Genomic DNA, 18,276 nt, shown 5'->3' with positions numbered 1-18,276 from the left:
TTTAGCATTTGCTTTGGGTACAACACCTCCAAAGAAGCCACACCAACTTTAAATGAGAAACATGTCTAAATTCTCAAGATTTCTGTCCCAGTTGTATGAAGATAAATATGTGTGACAAGAAGTTCTATCGTTAAAAGGCATTTGCTCACTCACATTTCAACTGCCAATAGAATACCCTGTGTTGTTTTCTTAATTGTTTTCTTTTGTTACACGAATTTGCATGTTTAAAACATACGCGTGCAAAACGAGCATACAGGAGTGAGTCGTAGATAAAATTGAAATGACACTTTCAAATTTGAGTTTGGATGTAACGCGTCTTGTTAGAGTGAGCAGCGTGTGCTGTGGAGGGCTTCCATTATTTCTAGAAGTACCATCTGACGTTTTCCAATGCTAGGTAGAAGCTGGAGTGTTTTTATACTCACTGGTGAGCCTAATTTCTCTTAAGGACCATGGCCGTGACTGTTGAGTAAGTGATTCTTTCTCAAATCGGAAGGCTGCTGTGCACAAGAATCCCTGTACGTATCCTTTGAAATATGTCGTGGATTTCTAAAGCTGGAAGGACTCCTTGAGACTGAATTTGATTTTTGTGCTCTTATTGTTTCTTTCTTTGCAAGCTCTTGATTTGCAACAAGCAAGGAAAATGAGTGAGCAAAAAAAAAAAAAAAAAAAAAAAAAAAATTGCTGGCATGGCTGGAAATAGAAATTAATGATTCCAATAGGAGAGGCAGTACAGAAATCCTCAGCTGGGTGGCAGAAAACAGAGTGAGTGAAAGTCAGAGACTGCTCTTTTTTAAAAGGCAAAACAAACAACTCACAGTGAGGTGTACGTGAAAATCATTTCTAATAATAGCTCATGGGAGGCAGTTCCCCGGAAAAAGACCGTCGGTGCACTGAGGAAATTAGAGTGAGAACACACAGCATCTCGATGTGTTACTTAAGGCAATGGAGGTTCAGAGTTTACCTTATGTGCCTTGTACATTGATTAAATACAAAATATATGCTGGCCATTTTTGACCACCATTTACTGTATTGATCTGTTAGCAGGGGAACTGTAATAAAAAAGCCATTGATTTACTGTCCTTATTTGCTTATGGGCTTTTTTTATTATTATTATTATTATTAATTTTTCCCGTTCTTTTTTTGGACCGTTCCTTCTAGACGAATGCTGTGCTTCGTGAAGTTAGAAGAGAGGGGGTCCCCGTGGAACAAAGGAATGAAATCTTGACCGCCATCCTCGCCTCGCTCACTACACGTCAGAACCTGAGGAGAGAGTGGCATGCCAGGTTAGTTCTCTGATGACGTGGGATTTGTCATCCCCAAAAGAAACAAGAGCTGTACTCAGCTGAGCCCTTCCTCACGATGGGTCTCACTCCTCTCATTGGAGGGGCCATGAAAAGTCAGCAAGTTACAGATGGTATCAGCCAGCGTTAGCTCTCCTGTGCATGGCCCTTCCATTCACTGTAATGAACGATGATGTCATCGGTAGGTGTATATGATTTATCCCCGAGTGTAACCTTTTGCATCAATTTTGCATCCTGAGCATGTAGTATAGAAGTACCCGATGCTAAAGGAGGCTTTTAATCAACACTTTAAAGACGAACGTTGCTGCCTAGTTTGGGCAGATGTCTGGGAAATTCACACCGTGCTCTTACACCACTCAGTGAGAGGCAGGTTGCTTGAAAGTGGTCGAATGATGAACCCCAGCTTTAGAATTGGCTAAGTAGGAATTATGTTGGCTTCAACCTAGTTTCTTTGCCCATGGACTTACCTGTGGTTAGAGAGCTCTTACTGAGAGAAAGTTGCCACAAATCATCGGTTTTTACAGAATTGAGGCTTGGGTACTCTAGATTCTGTTATCCTGCTCTTATTTGAAAAACAATTGATGGGTGCAAGGCCAGAACCACTTCCCCTCAAACGGTAGGTAAAAATTGTTGAATTATCATCCGTCTCCCAGCAAGAGGGAGAGGAATCAGGCAGATCGTGCTGAATTTTGTCTTGGAGTCTTTTTTGATGCTTAAAAATCCTGTGTGCCTGGGAGTCGAGAATGTTAATATTTCTTCAAGTGGGTCCATGCAACAGAATTTGTAATTGGTGGCTTTGCTAGTAACAAATTATCATGAAAATCAGTTTGTCCAAACAAAGCTGAAGGTGAGCATTTCCAAGAAAGGAGACAGGTAAGAGTACAAATGGTGCGTTCCAACTGAGTGTTGGAAAGTGGCTTCTCAAGTATGTGTTTTATCTCTAAACTCAGACTTGCATTGAAAGAATAATTTAAAAATTCACCTCGATACTCGCCCCTTCCCCTCTTTTTTGTAGTATAGTCAAATCAGAGTAAATGACAGTTTCAGCTACAGTAATTAAATAATCTCCAATTTAACTTTTCTTGTATTCTAACTTCAGCATATATATTCATTAAAGTATGTATATTTTATTAAATACTGAAATATCCATGTGGGGACATCTAAGATGTGTTTCTCTCTGTGTTTAACCTTTTATATCGTTTCCCCTGGTGATTCTTATTAAATAGGAAAGAGAGAAAGAAAGCAAGAATTTCCCTGTAATCTCTTTTCGAGCCCCCACCCCCACCATCCCTCCAAAGACAGCTCAGAGACCAAATGTTGAGGATGGATGTCTTCTGTTGAGTGCATTTGGTTTGTTAACAATAATTCCCTAGTATCCCAAATCATCAGACAACATGCCCAAAATGGCCTGTTTAAAAGGAGTCTGGTTTCAGCATTTCTGGCCCTTTACTGCTAACAATTTAATCAGGAGCTGGAGCCAGTGTTGAAGTTGATGGAGTCTAGCATCTGAAACACAAATTCTCAAGTCCTTTGTGGTAGGGGAGGAGAAAAGAAAGAGCTTTAGCAGCTGACAGTCTGCAGACCCCCTTAAAACTAAACACCTGAAAGCAAATTTCAAGAGGGTCATGTCTTGAGAGCTCAGAAGGAAAAGTGTCTTCAGAGTATTAAATAACCATCCTCCTCCCCCCCAACCCCTTCTTCACCCCCATTTGATGTTTCCCATCCCAGTGACCTATCTAAAAGACTCACCCACATGATCTGTATAAACAGACTGTTACCATACACCTCTCGTTGCCTCATCAAAGCGTCCTCCGGCCGTCTGGGACCGGGCACTGGCCCGAGTGGCCATCAGGAGGGCAGTGGTGAAAGTTATAAAACATCCACCGCCACACTCGCCAAGCCGCCTGTGTTTTCGCGACCGGCCCATTGTGGACTTTGGAATTACACGAGGAAAAATGTGCTTTGACAGAAAATAATTAGCGCTCGCCAAAGGCCGAGCAATAGGTTATAGTATTTTACTTTCATCAAAGCTATCAGGGGATCAGTTAGATTAGATAATAGAAATTTTTTCCTCCGAAAGTTAAATACAGATGACTCTAATTACCTTCGATTGCACGTTGGAGAATGCGTTATGAATAGTACAACTTGAAGTAATGTAGGTCAGCGGAGACTCCGCGGCTGGCAATGACTTTCATAGAAGGCCGTCGTCATAAAGGTTCCCCCCCCCCGCCCCACACCCCCTTCCCCCCCGCCCCTGCTCCGGCCGGTTCCTCTGTAGTAATGATGTTAGGGAGAATATTTTAAAGCAGAACTTGTAACTGGGGTTTAAAATATTTGTCTCTCTCTCTCTCGGTCCAGGAGCCTTGCCATTGTTTGGGACTGCCTGAATTCTCTTAAACTGAAAGCATATGTTCCCTGTAATTTAGCTTTTTGAGGAAAGTGTCACTTCTGCATGACTCGGGGTAACCAAGTTTGTCACAGTGTCACACAACCCTGCGATTCCAGAGGCACATCTGAATGCTGTGGGTTTCCTTCCCCTAGCTCAGTAATCCCATAAACAAGACTCTCCAAATAGGCTTATTAGGGCTGTCTATTCACTTCCCCCCGAGCTGAATGATCCAAAAGTACATCAGGAGAAGCTGTGTGAATGCAGGGTAAGTGTTAACAGAAGTGGTACAGAATTTCTGAAGATTTGGCTTTGTTTATACAGTCCACTCTGCCTGATGGACAGCTTGTTATAGCTTTTAAAGAACTGGGCAAGCCCTCTGCTCTGACCCCTTCTTGACCTCCGCAGCCCAAAGGTCAGTCTGCAGCTAATAAACCCTGAGGTTCTTAGGGTCTACTGTAGGAAAAGGCAGAGAAAGAGCAGCTGCTGGGACTGGGCGTCCCGGGCTAGGCGGCGCGAGGGTCACTCTCTGATAATGAAAATGATTACCAAATTATATGGAGGTTTAACCGCAATAGGGAGAGAGAAGAGGGCGGAGCCCCGCGTATTAGGTCTGATAAATGAACTGTGAAGAAGGCCCATCTGGCTCTCAACGTCTTGTCTCCCCCTCTCTCCCTACCAAGGGGAAACATTTTAAAATAACAGCAGTACATATAGACTCAATGACCCATGCAAGGAGCTGGAATGGATTAAGATTTAATGGTGACAGTGGAAGAAATTATCATTTGAAAAGTGCACTGAAGAAAAGGTACACCTCCGTGTCCGTGCCCGAGTTGTTTTCCTAAATAAAATACAGCAAAACATCGGCGCCTTGGTTTATTTTCCGCAAATCCCTAGTGCCTTTTCCTTGATTGCGGAGAAGTTTGAGGGCATGTCTGTTGTGGAATAATTATCCGTCGTCAGCCGAAGGAAAGGAATGGGCTTCCTTTGCCTTGAACGTATCAGAATGAGAATCAGATATTTTATTTTTCAGCTGGCTCGCTCGGTTGAGCCAATGTAGGTAAATCAAGTGTTCGAGAAAATGCCCCCCAAAAAAACTGTGATCCACCGCATCCCCTGGCCACCCAACATCGCGCGTTTGGGTGCTGAATATCCACGTCACTCCCAGACGCTGTTTTGTTCTTACCACAACTTCGCCATTTCTTGTCTGTACGAGGAAGACAAAAGCACATAATGTTAATTGAGTAGATAGGTTTGTTCCTTTCTTTATCCCTTTTTCAAAGAACCATCATAGCGATGTTAATTATTGCCGCCAGTGGGCGGGTCATAAGCTGCGTGTTCGCTTACTGTTAATGGATAAGAGTAATCTACTTAAAGCTCTCTCCCAGCTCCCCGTGAACACAGCATCCTGGCTTCTGACCAGTGACGTCGGGCTTCACAAAGCTCTCTGTAGTCTCTCTCCGAGACAGCGGGTCCAGCCTGTGACTCTGTGCTCTGAAACAGGAGTGGGTTGATTTCATTAGCATTTTTGTATGTTTCATATACATGCCATACACAGAACACCACGTGAGAATCTAGGCATGAGTAAATGCGTCCGGCGGCCAGTTGAAGAAGGCTTCTGGGGGTGGGATTCCAGCCAGTTCCCAGAAAGGGGCTATGGAAGGCAGTGGAAAGGAAGGTCGGGGAACCATCGTTAACCATAGCTGAGCGGCAAGTGGCTCCAAGCCTCTCAGCGGAAGTAGATTACTGTAGACATCTCTGCAGACCAGAATTGTTGTACCACCGAAAATCCTCTTACGTTGAACTACACTGTGTGTCTACATATGCAGGTGTCGCCCAGACGGTAGTTATATTTAAAATAGAAACAAAAATCTTCTAAACATTATCCAAAGTCCGTGTATGTTTCATCCTAGGTTTTGACTTGACTGCGCTTGGGGAGTTGGAGTGAGCCGAGAGCTAGGCGGGGCTAACACGGGGAGTGGAGGAACACTTGTAGAACTAACGGGGCTTTTTAACTTGGAAACAGCGCTTTAAAAGTTTTTCTAAGTAAGAAGCAAATACAAAAAAAAAAAAAAAGATGAAAGCCAGGCCATTAGGGTTTTCCCCCCCATCAAGATATAACGCATAAAATACAAAAATTCATGTACCATAAAATAAATAATTTTAAAGTATTATAATTAAGCGATGGTGACAAGGATGATTTTTTAGTATATTCACAAGCTGATGCAGCCATCACCGTTATCCAATTCCGGAACATTTCCATTACCCCAGAATGAAATCCCAGACCTGTTAACAGCCACTCTCAATCCCCCCTTCTCCCCACAGTCCCTTGCAAGCACTAAGCTACTTTCTGTCTCTATGGCTTTGCCTGAACATTCCATGTAAATGGAATCCTACACTCTGTGACTTTTTTGTGTCAAGCCTCATTCATTTAACACAATGCTTTCAGGGTTGACCTGTGTTGTAGCCTATATAAGTACTCCATTCCTTTTTATTGCCAAGTAATAGTCCACGGCATGACAAGACCACGTTCTGTTTATCCATTCACCAGCCATTGGACATTTGGGTTGTTTGCCCTGTTCAGCTGTTCTGAATCACACTGTTGTATGCATTTGTGTACAAGCTTTTGAGTCTTCTGGTCTCCTGAGTGTAAACCTGGGAGTGGAATTGCTGAGTCATATGGTCACTTGAGGACTTGGTGGACTGTTTTCCACATCTGCTGCCGCCTTTTATGCTCTAGCAGTCGCACACAAGGCTTGCAGATTCACCACAACCTCACCGACACTTACTTTCCTTTGTGTTTTTGATTATAGATATCCTAGGCTTGTTACTGTGGTTTTGATTTGCATTTCCCTGATGACACATGATGTCTTGAACGTCTTTTATGTGCCTATATAAGACCATTAGGTTCTTTTTTTTTTTTTTTTTTTTTTTTTAAATTTGAGAGAGAATGAGAGGAGAGAAGATCAGAGGGAGAAGCAGACTCCCCATGGAGCTGGGAACCCGATGCGGGACTCGACCTGGGACTCCGGGATCATGACCTGAGGTGAAGGCAGTTGCTTAGCCAACTGAGCCACCCAGGCAGTCCAAGGCCATTCTTATTAGGGGATTTAAAAACATAGCCGAAGTAAGCACTTACCCCTTTAAGTGGGAAGGAGCTCAGGAGCCTGTTAGGGGTATGCGGCGCATTTCAGGGAAGGGAGCTCCAAATGAAGTTGTGAGAGTACAGCTGGGCCCATTTCCCATCTCCCCTGGGTAGGCCCAGCCCTTTATTTATTTGCAGGTGGCCTTTCTTATTTGTTTTCAGAGACCCCCCCCTCCCCATTCCTTGTTCCCTTCTCCTACGTCTCCCCCGTTACAGCATCTCTCAGCATTGCCCACTGGATAGGAATGTCCCTGATTAAATGGAAACTCTGTCTACTTACAGCTTCTCTGCTTCTAGGCTCAAATAGGATTTTCGATGGTCCCGTGGCAGACAGCTTTGTTTGGGCCCAAGGAGCCTTTAAATGGTGCCGAGGACAGTTTAAAAAAGTTTATGGCCGTTTCTTAGAAAAGCTTTCAGAACTACTTGATCCAGTTAAAACGAACTCGCCAGATCTAGATGGCTTTGTATACCTGTCTTCCCCACGTTGGGCTTTGTCAGCTCAAAAACCTGCCAAGTTAGCCCTTTTCTGGACGAGAGAACCATCTTCTCATTGACCGTCTTATCACTGACCATAGTCACCATAACCTTTGCCGTCTCATTTACCTCTAGGACAGATCCATCTTTGTCAGGGCTCCAAAATCTAGCTGTTAAAACCTTTTCTAAAGCCAGTCAGCTTCAGAGCTGTGGTCTGGATGCAGCAAGGAAAGCCGTTTGTGGAAGTTACTTCAGCGGATCCACTAAGGTTTTCTCTGTGGATTTGTGGCCTCTCCTTTTGCCTCCTGGCAGGCCCGAATGATGTATAAAACTAACAAGTCGATCCAGTCCAGCTTAGCAATGAACGATTGTTTATGGAGTGCTTGTTCTATACAAATAAGTGTGCTAAATGCTCTGGGAAATATTAAGATGAGCGTGGTATAGTGTCAGTTTTGAAATAACGTGTCGTGGAACACAGGGGAGATCAGGGCGGGCTAATGGGAGCACGGTGGCTAGCCTGTAGATTTTCATTCTTCTTCTGCAGGAACCTGGAAGGTGACTTAGCCCTGGAGTCTGCTCCAGGGAAGCTTACAATTCGGTAGGAGCTTACAAACAGGAATCACCTGACATGTATTGTATATGTAATTGATTCCGTGCTGACATTTTGTCACTCCTCCCAGAATGTAAACTTGGTGAATGCAGGGGATTTGCCTGTTCACCGACTGCAAAACTCACAGCCCAGATTATGCCTCTGTTAGAGCCGCACCCTGGGTGGGCAGGAACCCTGGTGTCTGTTGACCACAGCTCCCTGCATCTAGAACAGTGCCTGGAACTCAAGAGTAATTCAATGTCTGGCTGAAAGCTAACAGAGTAGCTTTCCTCGCAGCCCATTCCTCTGTTCATAAGTACTTTGAGGTCCTTTTTCATTTTGAAGAGGAATGACCATTGGAGGTGCCAGCCTTTGCTTTTTTGGATACATATTCATCTCCTCTTGCCAGAGGTGGAAACCCTGAGATTAGATGTGAGGAGAGATCTCTGGTCTGTAGTTCTTCGGTGTCCCAGTCTCAAGACTGCACCCTGAGCCCTGTTTGCAGCATGAGCGAGGAGGGACGCTGTGTGCACAGGCTGACTTGGGTACTTGAGGAAGAGCCCAGAAGTGGACACCACGGAACTGAGCCAGGACCAGGACCAAAAGACAGGGTCTCACCCCTGAGGCTGTGATTCCTGGTCCCTTGCCATTCCTGGAAAGGAACTAGAACTGGGGAGGGGGGGGGCATGGGAAAGGCCTCCCTAGAGCCATTTCTATGTATAAGAGGATGCCTTTAACCCAGGAGGGGCAATGCCGAGTGTAAATATGACTTCAGGGGCACCTGGGTGGCTCAGTTGGTTAAACATCCTACTCTCGGTTTCAGCTCAGGTCATGATCTCATGGGTCATGAGATCAAGCCGCGCATCGGGCTTTTCACTCAGCGTGGAGTCTGCTTGAGTTTCTCTCTCCTGCTCCCTCTGCTCCTCCCTGCGCCCTTTTGCTGTCTCTCTGAAATAAATACATAAATAAATACATTTTTTAAACGTGGCTTCCAGTTTAATTTTACCTGCTCCAGGCTGCTGCTTTCTCCTGGTTACCTGCTAATATCCTCGTGTGCCTTTAATGGTATCAGTGCAGTGATCAAGCCTTGGTGACCTGGCACGTGGGCCTGGATTTGTTTGCCACCCCCAGGAATGGTGGTCACAAGAAATGGAACCACTGGCCTCAAGGACGGGCTAGGGGATGACGAGGCTGATATTAGGGGCTTCTGAGACAGCATGTGACGGAGTCATCTGCCCATGTCAACTGCTGTCACTCGTTAGAGAGAGGGGCTGCTGCTCCTTCAGGCCGAGTGAGTTGGGAGGCAGAAGCTGCGGCTTTCTCCGGGTCAGGTAGCTGTAGCTGTCCGCTGCAGCCCGCTGAGTTTGTTTGCGGGCCTGGGGGAGGGGTAAGTGAAGGAGCTTCCAGGGAGGGACAGGAAGCCACCAGCCTGCTTGCCATCCCTGCCTCCCCTTTCTAACGCATCTGTCCGATCTCCTTTAATAATTGCTGTCTCCGCTTTCTGCTGCCCTTAGCAGAAGAATGTCCTTTGTGTATCTGAACCAGATTACTCCATAAAACCCGGTAACTCCATAAAACCTCCTCATAAATGTGTAGGAATTGAAACATTGTATAAATTTAGAACTAGGATTAAATGAGTCTAGAGATAGGGTTACCTTTTTTTTTTTTTTCCCCAAGCTACAGCAACTTATCTTAAGGAGGCCAGTGTTGTTAATGTTATTACCATTGTTACTGTCATTATTTGAACAGTTTTATGGGAGACAAAAGCCAATTGACTTCTGCGCATCTTTTTGTAAAATCAGCGCATAGCCTTCAGCGTGAGCTCCGCTCCCGGCAGATTCTGATGGTGATCGGTGGCGGGTTATTTCTCACCAGCAGCGCTGCTTCAACTTTTTGAGAAAACATTGATGAATCCATTCATTTATTCCACAAATACTTCCCAAGGGCTTGCTGTTTGTCAAGCACTGTTCCGGGTGCTGGCAACATAGCCGGGAGCCACATGGATGAAAGGGCTTCTCTCATGGAGCTTATGTTCTAGTGGGAGGACAGCCAAGAACTTGGCTCCTAAGCGCAACTCTGGAAAGTGAAAAGCGTACGGACGTTGCCCTGCCCCGCCTCTTCAGCAACACTCAGTAGGACCCAAATAGGATCCTGCAGTCGAAAGATGTAACATTTTCTTGCTTTCTTTCTTTCTTTGTTTTTTTTTTAAAGATTTTATTTATTCATTTATTTGACACACAGAGAGAGAAATCACAAGTAGGCAGAGAGGCAGGCAGAGAGAAGAGAGGGGGGAGCAGGCTCCCCACTGAGCAGAGAGCCCGATGCGGGGCTCCATTCTAGGATCCTGAGATCATGACCTGAGCCGAAGGCAGAGGCTTTAACCCACTGAGCCACCCAGGCGCCCAGATGTAACATATTCTTTCCCGATCGGCATCATAAAATGATCAATTGTTGTAAAACTTGCTGTGCCCGTTCTGGTGAGTCATAGGAATGACTGAGCTATTTGCAGAATACCAGTGTCTAAGGAATGCCATGCTGGGGCGGCGGGGCAGGGGCAGAGCATTCAATTCTCCCTAGATAGTCTGCGTTCTGGCTCCCAGCGACTTTTCAGAAAAGGTGTCCCCTTGGAGGTCTTCGCTTTGGGAAGGCTCAAATTCAGGCCAGGTCATACTCACAAATCTCTCTCTCTTTTTTTAAAATTTTATTTATTTATTTGTAAGAGAGAGAGAGTGAGCACAGGCAGACAGAATGCCAGGCAGAGGCAGAGAGAGAAGCAGGCTTCCTGCTGAGCAAGGAGCCCAATGTGGGACTCGATCCCAGGTCGCTGGGATCGTGACCTGAGCCAAAGGCAGACGCTTAACCTACTGAGCCACCCAGGAGTCCCACACAAATGTCTCTGACGAGAGAGGCCGGGCCTACCTGTGAGGTGGTGGGGAATTGCGCGTGTGAATGCGCGCTGGCGGTTCGTAAGTGGTGGTTATGGTTACGGGGAGTGAGCTGTCAGTCATGCATTGACTCAGCAAATATTTATCGAGTGCCTAGCTGGTATCAGACACTATCACAGGCCTGGAGGTTATAGAGATGAGTAACACTTGACTGAGGAAAATGTATTATGCAATAGCGTATAATTAACGCCGTGAAAGCGTTTCAGTCGGGACTCGGGTGCAAAGAAAGTGGGAAGAAAGGAAAGAAAGTGGCCTGCTCTCCTGGAGTGTTCTTGTGTGACTGTCATTATTTGCCTGGCTATTGTGGGGGAGCCTGCTCCTTTGTGAAATTGTGCTGGCTGCCAGTGGGATGGGAGGGATTTGTCCCCGGAAGGGGTGAGAAATGGGCGGAGAAATCTATATGCGATTATGGGTCACAGGATAAAATCTGGGCTGTTTCTTTCCAGAGGGAAATGCGGGGTGGGGTGGGGGGAGAAGGGTTGCTTTCTTTCTTAATGATAAATAGTTGGGGGGGGGGTGTTGCTTTCTTCCAGAGCAGATTTCTTTAACATGGCATGGGGGTTGGGAGCATAGATTCTGCGGAAGTTGCCTGGGTTCTTCCCTCTCTTCCTACTTTCTTTGCACAGAATCGCAGCATAAACTCTGGAACAGCATTTATCCTACTGTATTGCATAATACGTGTCTATAACTCTAGGTAATTACAGGCAAGTTACTTAACCCCTCTTGAGCTCAGTTTTCTCATTTGTAACTTGCGCAGGGGCTAAATAGTATTTCATAGGGCTGATGAAGAAATCCCATGTAAAACACCCTAGAGCAAGTACCTAGGAGCTCAGAAAAAATTGCCCACCCCGCTTTAGATCAAAATAGAAAGGTCGAGAATAAACCCGGCCATATTCATCCTTGGAGAGCATGCCTCCGTGTGAAACCCCAGCCCCATGGTAGGGGCTCCGCCTCACTGAATTGGTGTGGGGATGACAGATTTTGCCCTGCGCTTAGGCCCTGCACTAAGCACCGTTACATGGAATTGACAGACAGAGAGGCCTGAACTCCAGCTTGAATCCTGTCTCCAGCTGGCTATTAGCTCAGGGCCTGTCACAGACACTCAGGGTCTCAGCAACTTCATCTCAAAGAGAAGCAGCTCGATCCCTGTGACCTGGAAGGCACCTTCCCGCTGGACAAGGTGTGGCTCTTTGAGTCAGAGCCCAGGGAGCAGCTGGAGGGGGAGTAGGTTTTACCTCCTGATGGCTTCATCCTTTTCCCTCCTTGAGGTCTGCAGTTGTGCTCCCTGGGGTAAGAATAGCAGCTCCCATGCACTGGGGACTTTAGGTGGCAGGGTTTAAGTGGTTCAGGAGGTGAGAAAACAGAAGCAGAGAGACACAGAGTAACTTGCCTGAGGCAACACAGCTAATGTTGGGAGTAGAATTGAAGCCAGCCTGGCCCAGCTCAGACCCAGGCTGGAAAGCCACTGCAGGAACAGCAACAAGGCTTTACAACATAGGACTCAGAGCCCAGGCAGGATCCTACCCCATGTGGAGGAGGTCATGTATGTACCCATGGGCACTTTTTAAGTGGTGGGTGCCCCGCTCTCTCTGAAGAAGTAATTTCCAGCCCATGCTTTATGAAACTCCCAGCCAGAAGTCTCTTCAAGGAATGTTATTACCTTTTCAGCTATGTCCCTCTTTTATCTTGTACAATCTTTTAGAAAGTGGGATTAGGGCCGTCGAGAACGTCAAAGTGTAGCCTCCCAGAATCTGTAAATCTTTTAAGTGGAGAAATTTTGAGTCCTGGTTGGTTAGTCAAGGCTGATCTGAGGGGGTCCCCTGAAGGTGAACAAGGAGGTTGTATCTAGTCTGTGATGGGTCCGTCTCCTGCTGTACAGTGTGTTCATGTCTAGGAAGCCACGTACTGCGCACGGAGAGTCACCATCTTCCTCCCTCTTTCGATGTCCCCAGTGCATTTTACCAATTTATGCTGTAACGTATATCCCGGGTTACAGATAAAAGTTGGACTCTGCATTCAGCAGAGGCAGTGATGGGGGAGAGGGGGTGGGGAGCAGTTCTGCCGGCCTGTAGGGGACACTGTTGTATCACACATCAGAATGAGTCCCAGCCTCTTGTCTCAGGACAGAAAACAAAACAAACAAATCAAAAACCAAAAATGGGTCAATCACCTTCACATTACTTATTGAAATTATTGGAGTGACTCCCGTGTGTTTAGAACAGGCACTGCTTTCAGGGTATCGATCAGGCCTTTCCATATCTGTGCACGAAAGGAATAGTTTAGCGTTTCTGTCCTGGGTAGGAGTGATTGACACTTTTCTGATTAGCTTTCTCTCCATACTGTCCTCTGGACAGGGTACTTTTTAGTTCAATAAACCGTTAGGTTTAGTGGACTTATCTTCATTTTTCACTAAGACATGCCCACGTCAAGTTGAAATGCTCGAGTTCTGTTGTATTCTAAATAAATACCGTCAGCCTTTTGAAGGGCATTTTGGAAGTTCTGAGTCTCTTCTTTTTATCCATATCTTATTTTCTTTGCTGAAGAAAGGGGGAAAAAAGATGCAGTTTACCAAGAAAATGAAGTCATGTCTATGAGGCATGCTTGTAGGGCTCGCTGTGAACGCCAGGAATCTCGCTGCCCGACGCTCAGCCCGGCTCTCAGTTTGGCCTGCCTCTCTTTCCAGACTGCAGACAGCCTCCATATCCGTCCAGGTGCCCTGTGGCCTCGCCAGCAAAACCTCCACCCACCCACCTCCCCCTGGCCAGCTCTGGCCCCTTCCCTACAGGAAGACAGGGCCCTGGAAGGCGATCGTAGTTAACCCTCGGAAAGCCGAGGTGCTGCTAAGGCCGCGAGCGCCGTAATGATTTTGTTAGCTTGCTTCATTTCCAGTTTCACCATCAATTACGCCATGTGTTTCATCCAGTCGCTGCTACCCTCCCAGTGTTAATTATAACCTACAAGACTGTTACAGTTAATTTTATGGCAAGCATATTGTCTCTTCAAGGCTCCAGAGCAGCTCATAAATTATCGTGAAGGTAAAAGGTAACTTGGGGAACTAGTTAGGAAAATTCCATCCATCTCGCTTAGGCGCTGCAGCTGCTACTGTCAGCTGCCCGGCCGCCGCCTCGTGAAGGAATTATGGCGGGTCAAGTTGAAGAGGGTAGGCCCAGGCTGTCACCGAGGAGGAAGGCTGTCCTGGCCCTGTCAGGCGAGTACCTTCTGCCAATCCCTGGTGGTTTCACTTTGCAGGCAGGAAGAGGCAGGCCGCGCAGGTGGATGGTCCCCAAGCTGTCTGTATTCATTACTTTACAGAAACTTGTTGTAGGGAGGCAGGTCTGGAGACCTTTCCTCTTCTCTGTTGTCATGATGTTAGGCATCATCTGCAAAGTGGGAGAGAGATAACTCTATAACTATGAACTCCGGCCTTGGTCCCGGGGACGGCAGGCCGGGGGGGGGGGGCGTCTGCACAACCTCCCAGCAGCCCCCCGCCTGCACCCCCATGCCCATTCCTGGAAGGGCCCGGGGCTTCGCGGAGCCTGTTAGGGGTGGTGGTTGTTGTTCGCATAATCTGATAAAGTGAGATTTCGCTGTGAACGCGTGTAGTCTAAAATTGCCTACTAAATAAATTAGCAGGTTATCTTATTGGGATAATAAACACACTCTTTTTCCTGTTTTCCTCACACGAAGTCTGAGCTTTCCATGGCCGCCCTCAGGGCACTGGCATTATTATTTTTAATGACTGAACACAGGTCTTTCATTTAGCTTGTTTGCAGAGTGACTGTAAATGATCTTTCTGCTGTGGGTTGTTCGTTTGAAATTCTGTGTGGTAGGCTCACTTGGAGCGAGAGCTTTGAGTGGCCTCTGAGAACCTTTGAGCAGCTCCTCGAACAGGCTGCGGCAGGGAGCCGGGAGAGGGTGTGTTAAGAAGTCAGGCTGCAGGCGGACATCTCCGTTCTGGTAGCAGCAGAGCCTCAGGGAGGGTACGCCAGAGCTCTGCCTTGCCTTGGAGCCGCTGCTTTCTCCCCGGGTATTTCAGAGCGTGTTCTCCACCCAAAGGCTCACGAGACCATCAGGCCTGGGCTTGTGTAACCAAGAGAATGAGACTCCTGCGGAGGGGATTCAGAGGCCACGTGCCATGCTGAGATTGTGTCCCAGGTGGCCCTGGGCTTTCCCAAGGAAGTGTCCTCCTGTGCTCTTCCTGATAGCAGCACGATACCTGGATATTGTGAGTTTTCTAGTGAAGTCAAGCAAGAGGTTGCAAACTCAAAGGTCCCCCAGGGACTGGCAGTTACCCCAGATGAATGAAGCTAAGGTTGGGGGGGGTGAGGAGGGGGTGGATCTGTGTTCCTAGGTCCTCTAGGTTTTCAAGAGAAGTAGAAAATGGAGACTGTTTATGTACTCATGAAGTCATCTAATTATTTAAACGGTCATCTAATTAGTCATCTAATTATTTAGCAGAATTTCTTTTGTTTCATATATTTTTAAAGATATTTTTCATATATTTCATATATTTTTCATATATTTTTTAATATATATAAAAATATGTTTCATATATTTTTTGAGAGAGAGTGCATGCCTGTGTGTGAACCAGGGGAGGGATAGAAGAGGGAGAGAACCTCAAGTAGGCTCCACGCTAAGCACTATGCTGAGCACAGAGCCTATGGCGGGGCTCCATATCTCCACCCCAAGATCACGATGTGAGCCAAAGCCAAGAGGCAGCTGCTCAGCCGACTGAGCCACCCAGGTGCCCGTCCCCATGTTAGCAGAAATTCTCTCGTTTGTACCTTAACATTCAGGCGAATTAATGAGTACCTGTCCGGAGACTGGGTGGTGTGGATAGGATTCTGATACAGAATGGAAGTCCTGCCTGCTCTGAAGGAAAACTCTTTGCCGAAAGCTTTCTCACACTTCTCAAGAATAGAGACAATGACCCTGACCAGGAGACCAGAATGCCTTCTGGGTACTGCCTACTGTGGTCTTGTGATGTGCTTGTACTCTGCATGGGTTCTTGCTTGGAGGAAATATTTGTATGTGTGTTTATTTATTTATTTATTTTGCCTCTGACTTGGCAGTCTCTTGTCTTTCCTTTCACAGAGAAAACATATGAGAGTTTCTAGAAGTGAATGAGGTGTGTGTGGTGTTCATCGTCACCACAGAAGGGGTGTCTGTAATGATGCTGGCAATTGTGAATCTGAGGCCGACTTTGATCCTTGGGGGGAAAGCGTAGGGACTCCGCTGCTGGTGATCACCATTTCTCCTGTGGCACCCTCGAGTTTGTGCCTTCTCCCGAGCTCCACTGTGGGGGAACCCAGCTGTTCTTTTGCGGCTCAGAGATGTCATGTGGTCAGAATAATCTCTTAGGCTCGCTGATCCAGACTGGGGCCCACATGGAGGTGTGGTCTGGGATGTTGTTCCGTACATGTGGGTTTGATCTTCTGGAGAAAGGGAAAATATAAAAACAATTTCTTTCCTTTAATAAAGAGCAAAAAGTAAGCCTAAGCCCTGGCCGCCACTAAAGTCTGCTGTTACGCATGCGCAGCTGAATTTCATCGTAAATATTTCATAAGGGCTGTTAGAATGCAGCCAGGTTGACATCACAGCCCCAACTGCACCAAAGGAACCATTTCACTAAAATAAGCCAACATTTCTAAAGAAACATGAATTTCTAATGTAAAGTTAACATCAGGTCAGAAAACCCTCTGGAAGAAATGTCTGTATCAATGTTTATAATCTCCGCATTTATGGATTTGCAGTTTGTGCAAAAAACTCCCAAAGAGACTTTATTTTGGTTGAATAAGACCAGCTCGTGAAATAGTCTGTATATCCAAATCCTTCCTAACCCAATGTCTTGGCAGGCTTTTGTATAAATAATGTCTTTTCCAAAACGTGTGTATTTGAAAAAGGAAGCGGGAAATTAAGTGGCACACCGTGTCTCTGGGTTGCCGTCAATTGACAGAAACCTAGGAACAGCAAGCGAAGACTGACAGTTCATTCATTCTTAGAGCAAATTACAGAGCCGCGCATTAATTTATTGATTTAATTGAGGCATGGAAGGTTGCCGTGAAGAGCAAAATGTCCACCCTCCTTTCATTTTCCTTCTTGCTTGTGTGTGTGTGTGTGTGTGTGTGTCTAGTAAAAGTTTAGTTAAGCATGCCCTATTGTGGTTGTAGGTATGTCACACAAAATAATGCGTGAGGTTTGGAGGCATTTGGCAGAAAAGAAATGAAAGGATATTCACATTTTGTAAAAACTTAATCCACGTTCACAGATGGTCCTGTTCAGGTGCAATTTTAATTATGAGGTAAAGAACAGCCCCACACAGTTGGAAGTCATCTTAATAAGTGGAGAGGGGCTTTTGTCTTCAAGTGTCAAAAAGCCTTGTTACTGAGAAATTTAAATACCTTGTGTTACAGGGGAGAGTCTCAAAATGACCGGGATACTTGGAGAAAGCAAAATGCTGGGCTTCTTGTAAAGATCAAATGAGTTCACGAGAGATGTTTCTTAAGTGCGTGGCTTTGAGCTTCCTTAATATTGGTCATTTTAGCGATAGCCTTTCCGCTGATAACATGTGCACCGTGGACATGTTCACATGATCAGAGGGAAAATAAACAGAACAAATTGCAAATAACATTAAAAAAAAATTTAATCCCAAATGGAAGTATTTCTTTACGGTTCTTAAGCTCAGAGGGCAGCTTTGCCCTTCAAGTGATCGAGTCCTCCGAAGAACTAATAATAATTCAAATGCTGCTGTAACTTACAGCTTACATTAATAACACACAAATAGAACAGTCTTCTTATTAAATATTAGTAATATAATAATGTCTTACTGTCTTTCCCTTAGTGGGGAATTATGAGGACCTCATGTTAGGACCTCAGTGTCCTGACATAGTTAATTACCCATGGATAATGGTTTTCAGCCTTCGCCGTTCTGAGTGATGCAGCTTTGTTGTTGAAGGGTTATTAAGTGTTTGCAGACTCAGGTGCACTGTACCTATGCTCTCGCCTACAGAAGCAAACAGCTGTGTTTTCTTTACCATATTATACATCACATAGAGCGTCTCATTTATTATAGCGGAGCTAATGATGCAGGCGCAAACCTATGTCTCGTTCTTTCTGGCAATCATATATTTGCCGGGGAGATGTTAGCTTGTTTTTCATAAGTAATTAATCTTTTCTTGGACCAAATGTATCACATGAAAACGGGTTAGCGCCAGGGTCAGAATACATTTAATCCGGTCTGCAGAGATCGGGCGAGACCTCTGGATAGAGTGGCATTTTTTCTCTCTCACAAGGGCCTCACCCTGTCTGCAGTCCACCTACCAGCACGATGCTCACGTTACTCAGGAACTTGGGCTGATGAAAGGGAATCATTTTCAGTCCTTGAGCACTGAGACAGGACTCGGACCCGAGTAAGTGCTAAGTGAAATCAGCCGAGT

At 45.9% G+C, this 18,276-nt stretch overlaps 1 protein-coding gene across 6 annotated transcripts in view; it reads left to right on the top strand.

Annotated features, from left to right (window-relative positions):
• Positions 1–18,276, top strand: part of FTO (FTO alpha-ketoglutarate dependent dioxygenase) — a 374,055-nt gene that overhangs the window by 213,804 nt on the left and 141,975 nt on the right. For all 6 annotated transcript variants that reach the window (XM_082712132.1, XM_082712136.1, XM_082712134.1 and 3 more), the window contains one exon: positions 1,159–1,283. In XM_082712132.1, coding sequence (XP_082568258.1) covers positions 1,159–1,283 — 125 coding nt within the window. The remainder of the gene's footprint in view (positions 1–1,158; positions 1,284–18,276) is intronic.

Source organism: Mustela nivalis (assembly GCF_964662115.1).
Source record: "Mustela nivalis genome assembly, chromosome: 18".
NCBI lineage: Eukaryota > Metazoa > Chordata > Mammalia > Carnivora > Mustelidae > Mustela > Mustela nivalis.
The sequence above is the reverse complement of the archived record's forward strand: the minus strand, read 5'-3'. Positions and strand labels throughout refer to the sequence as shown.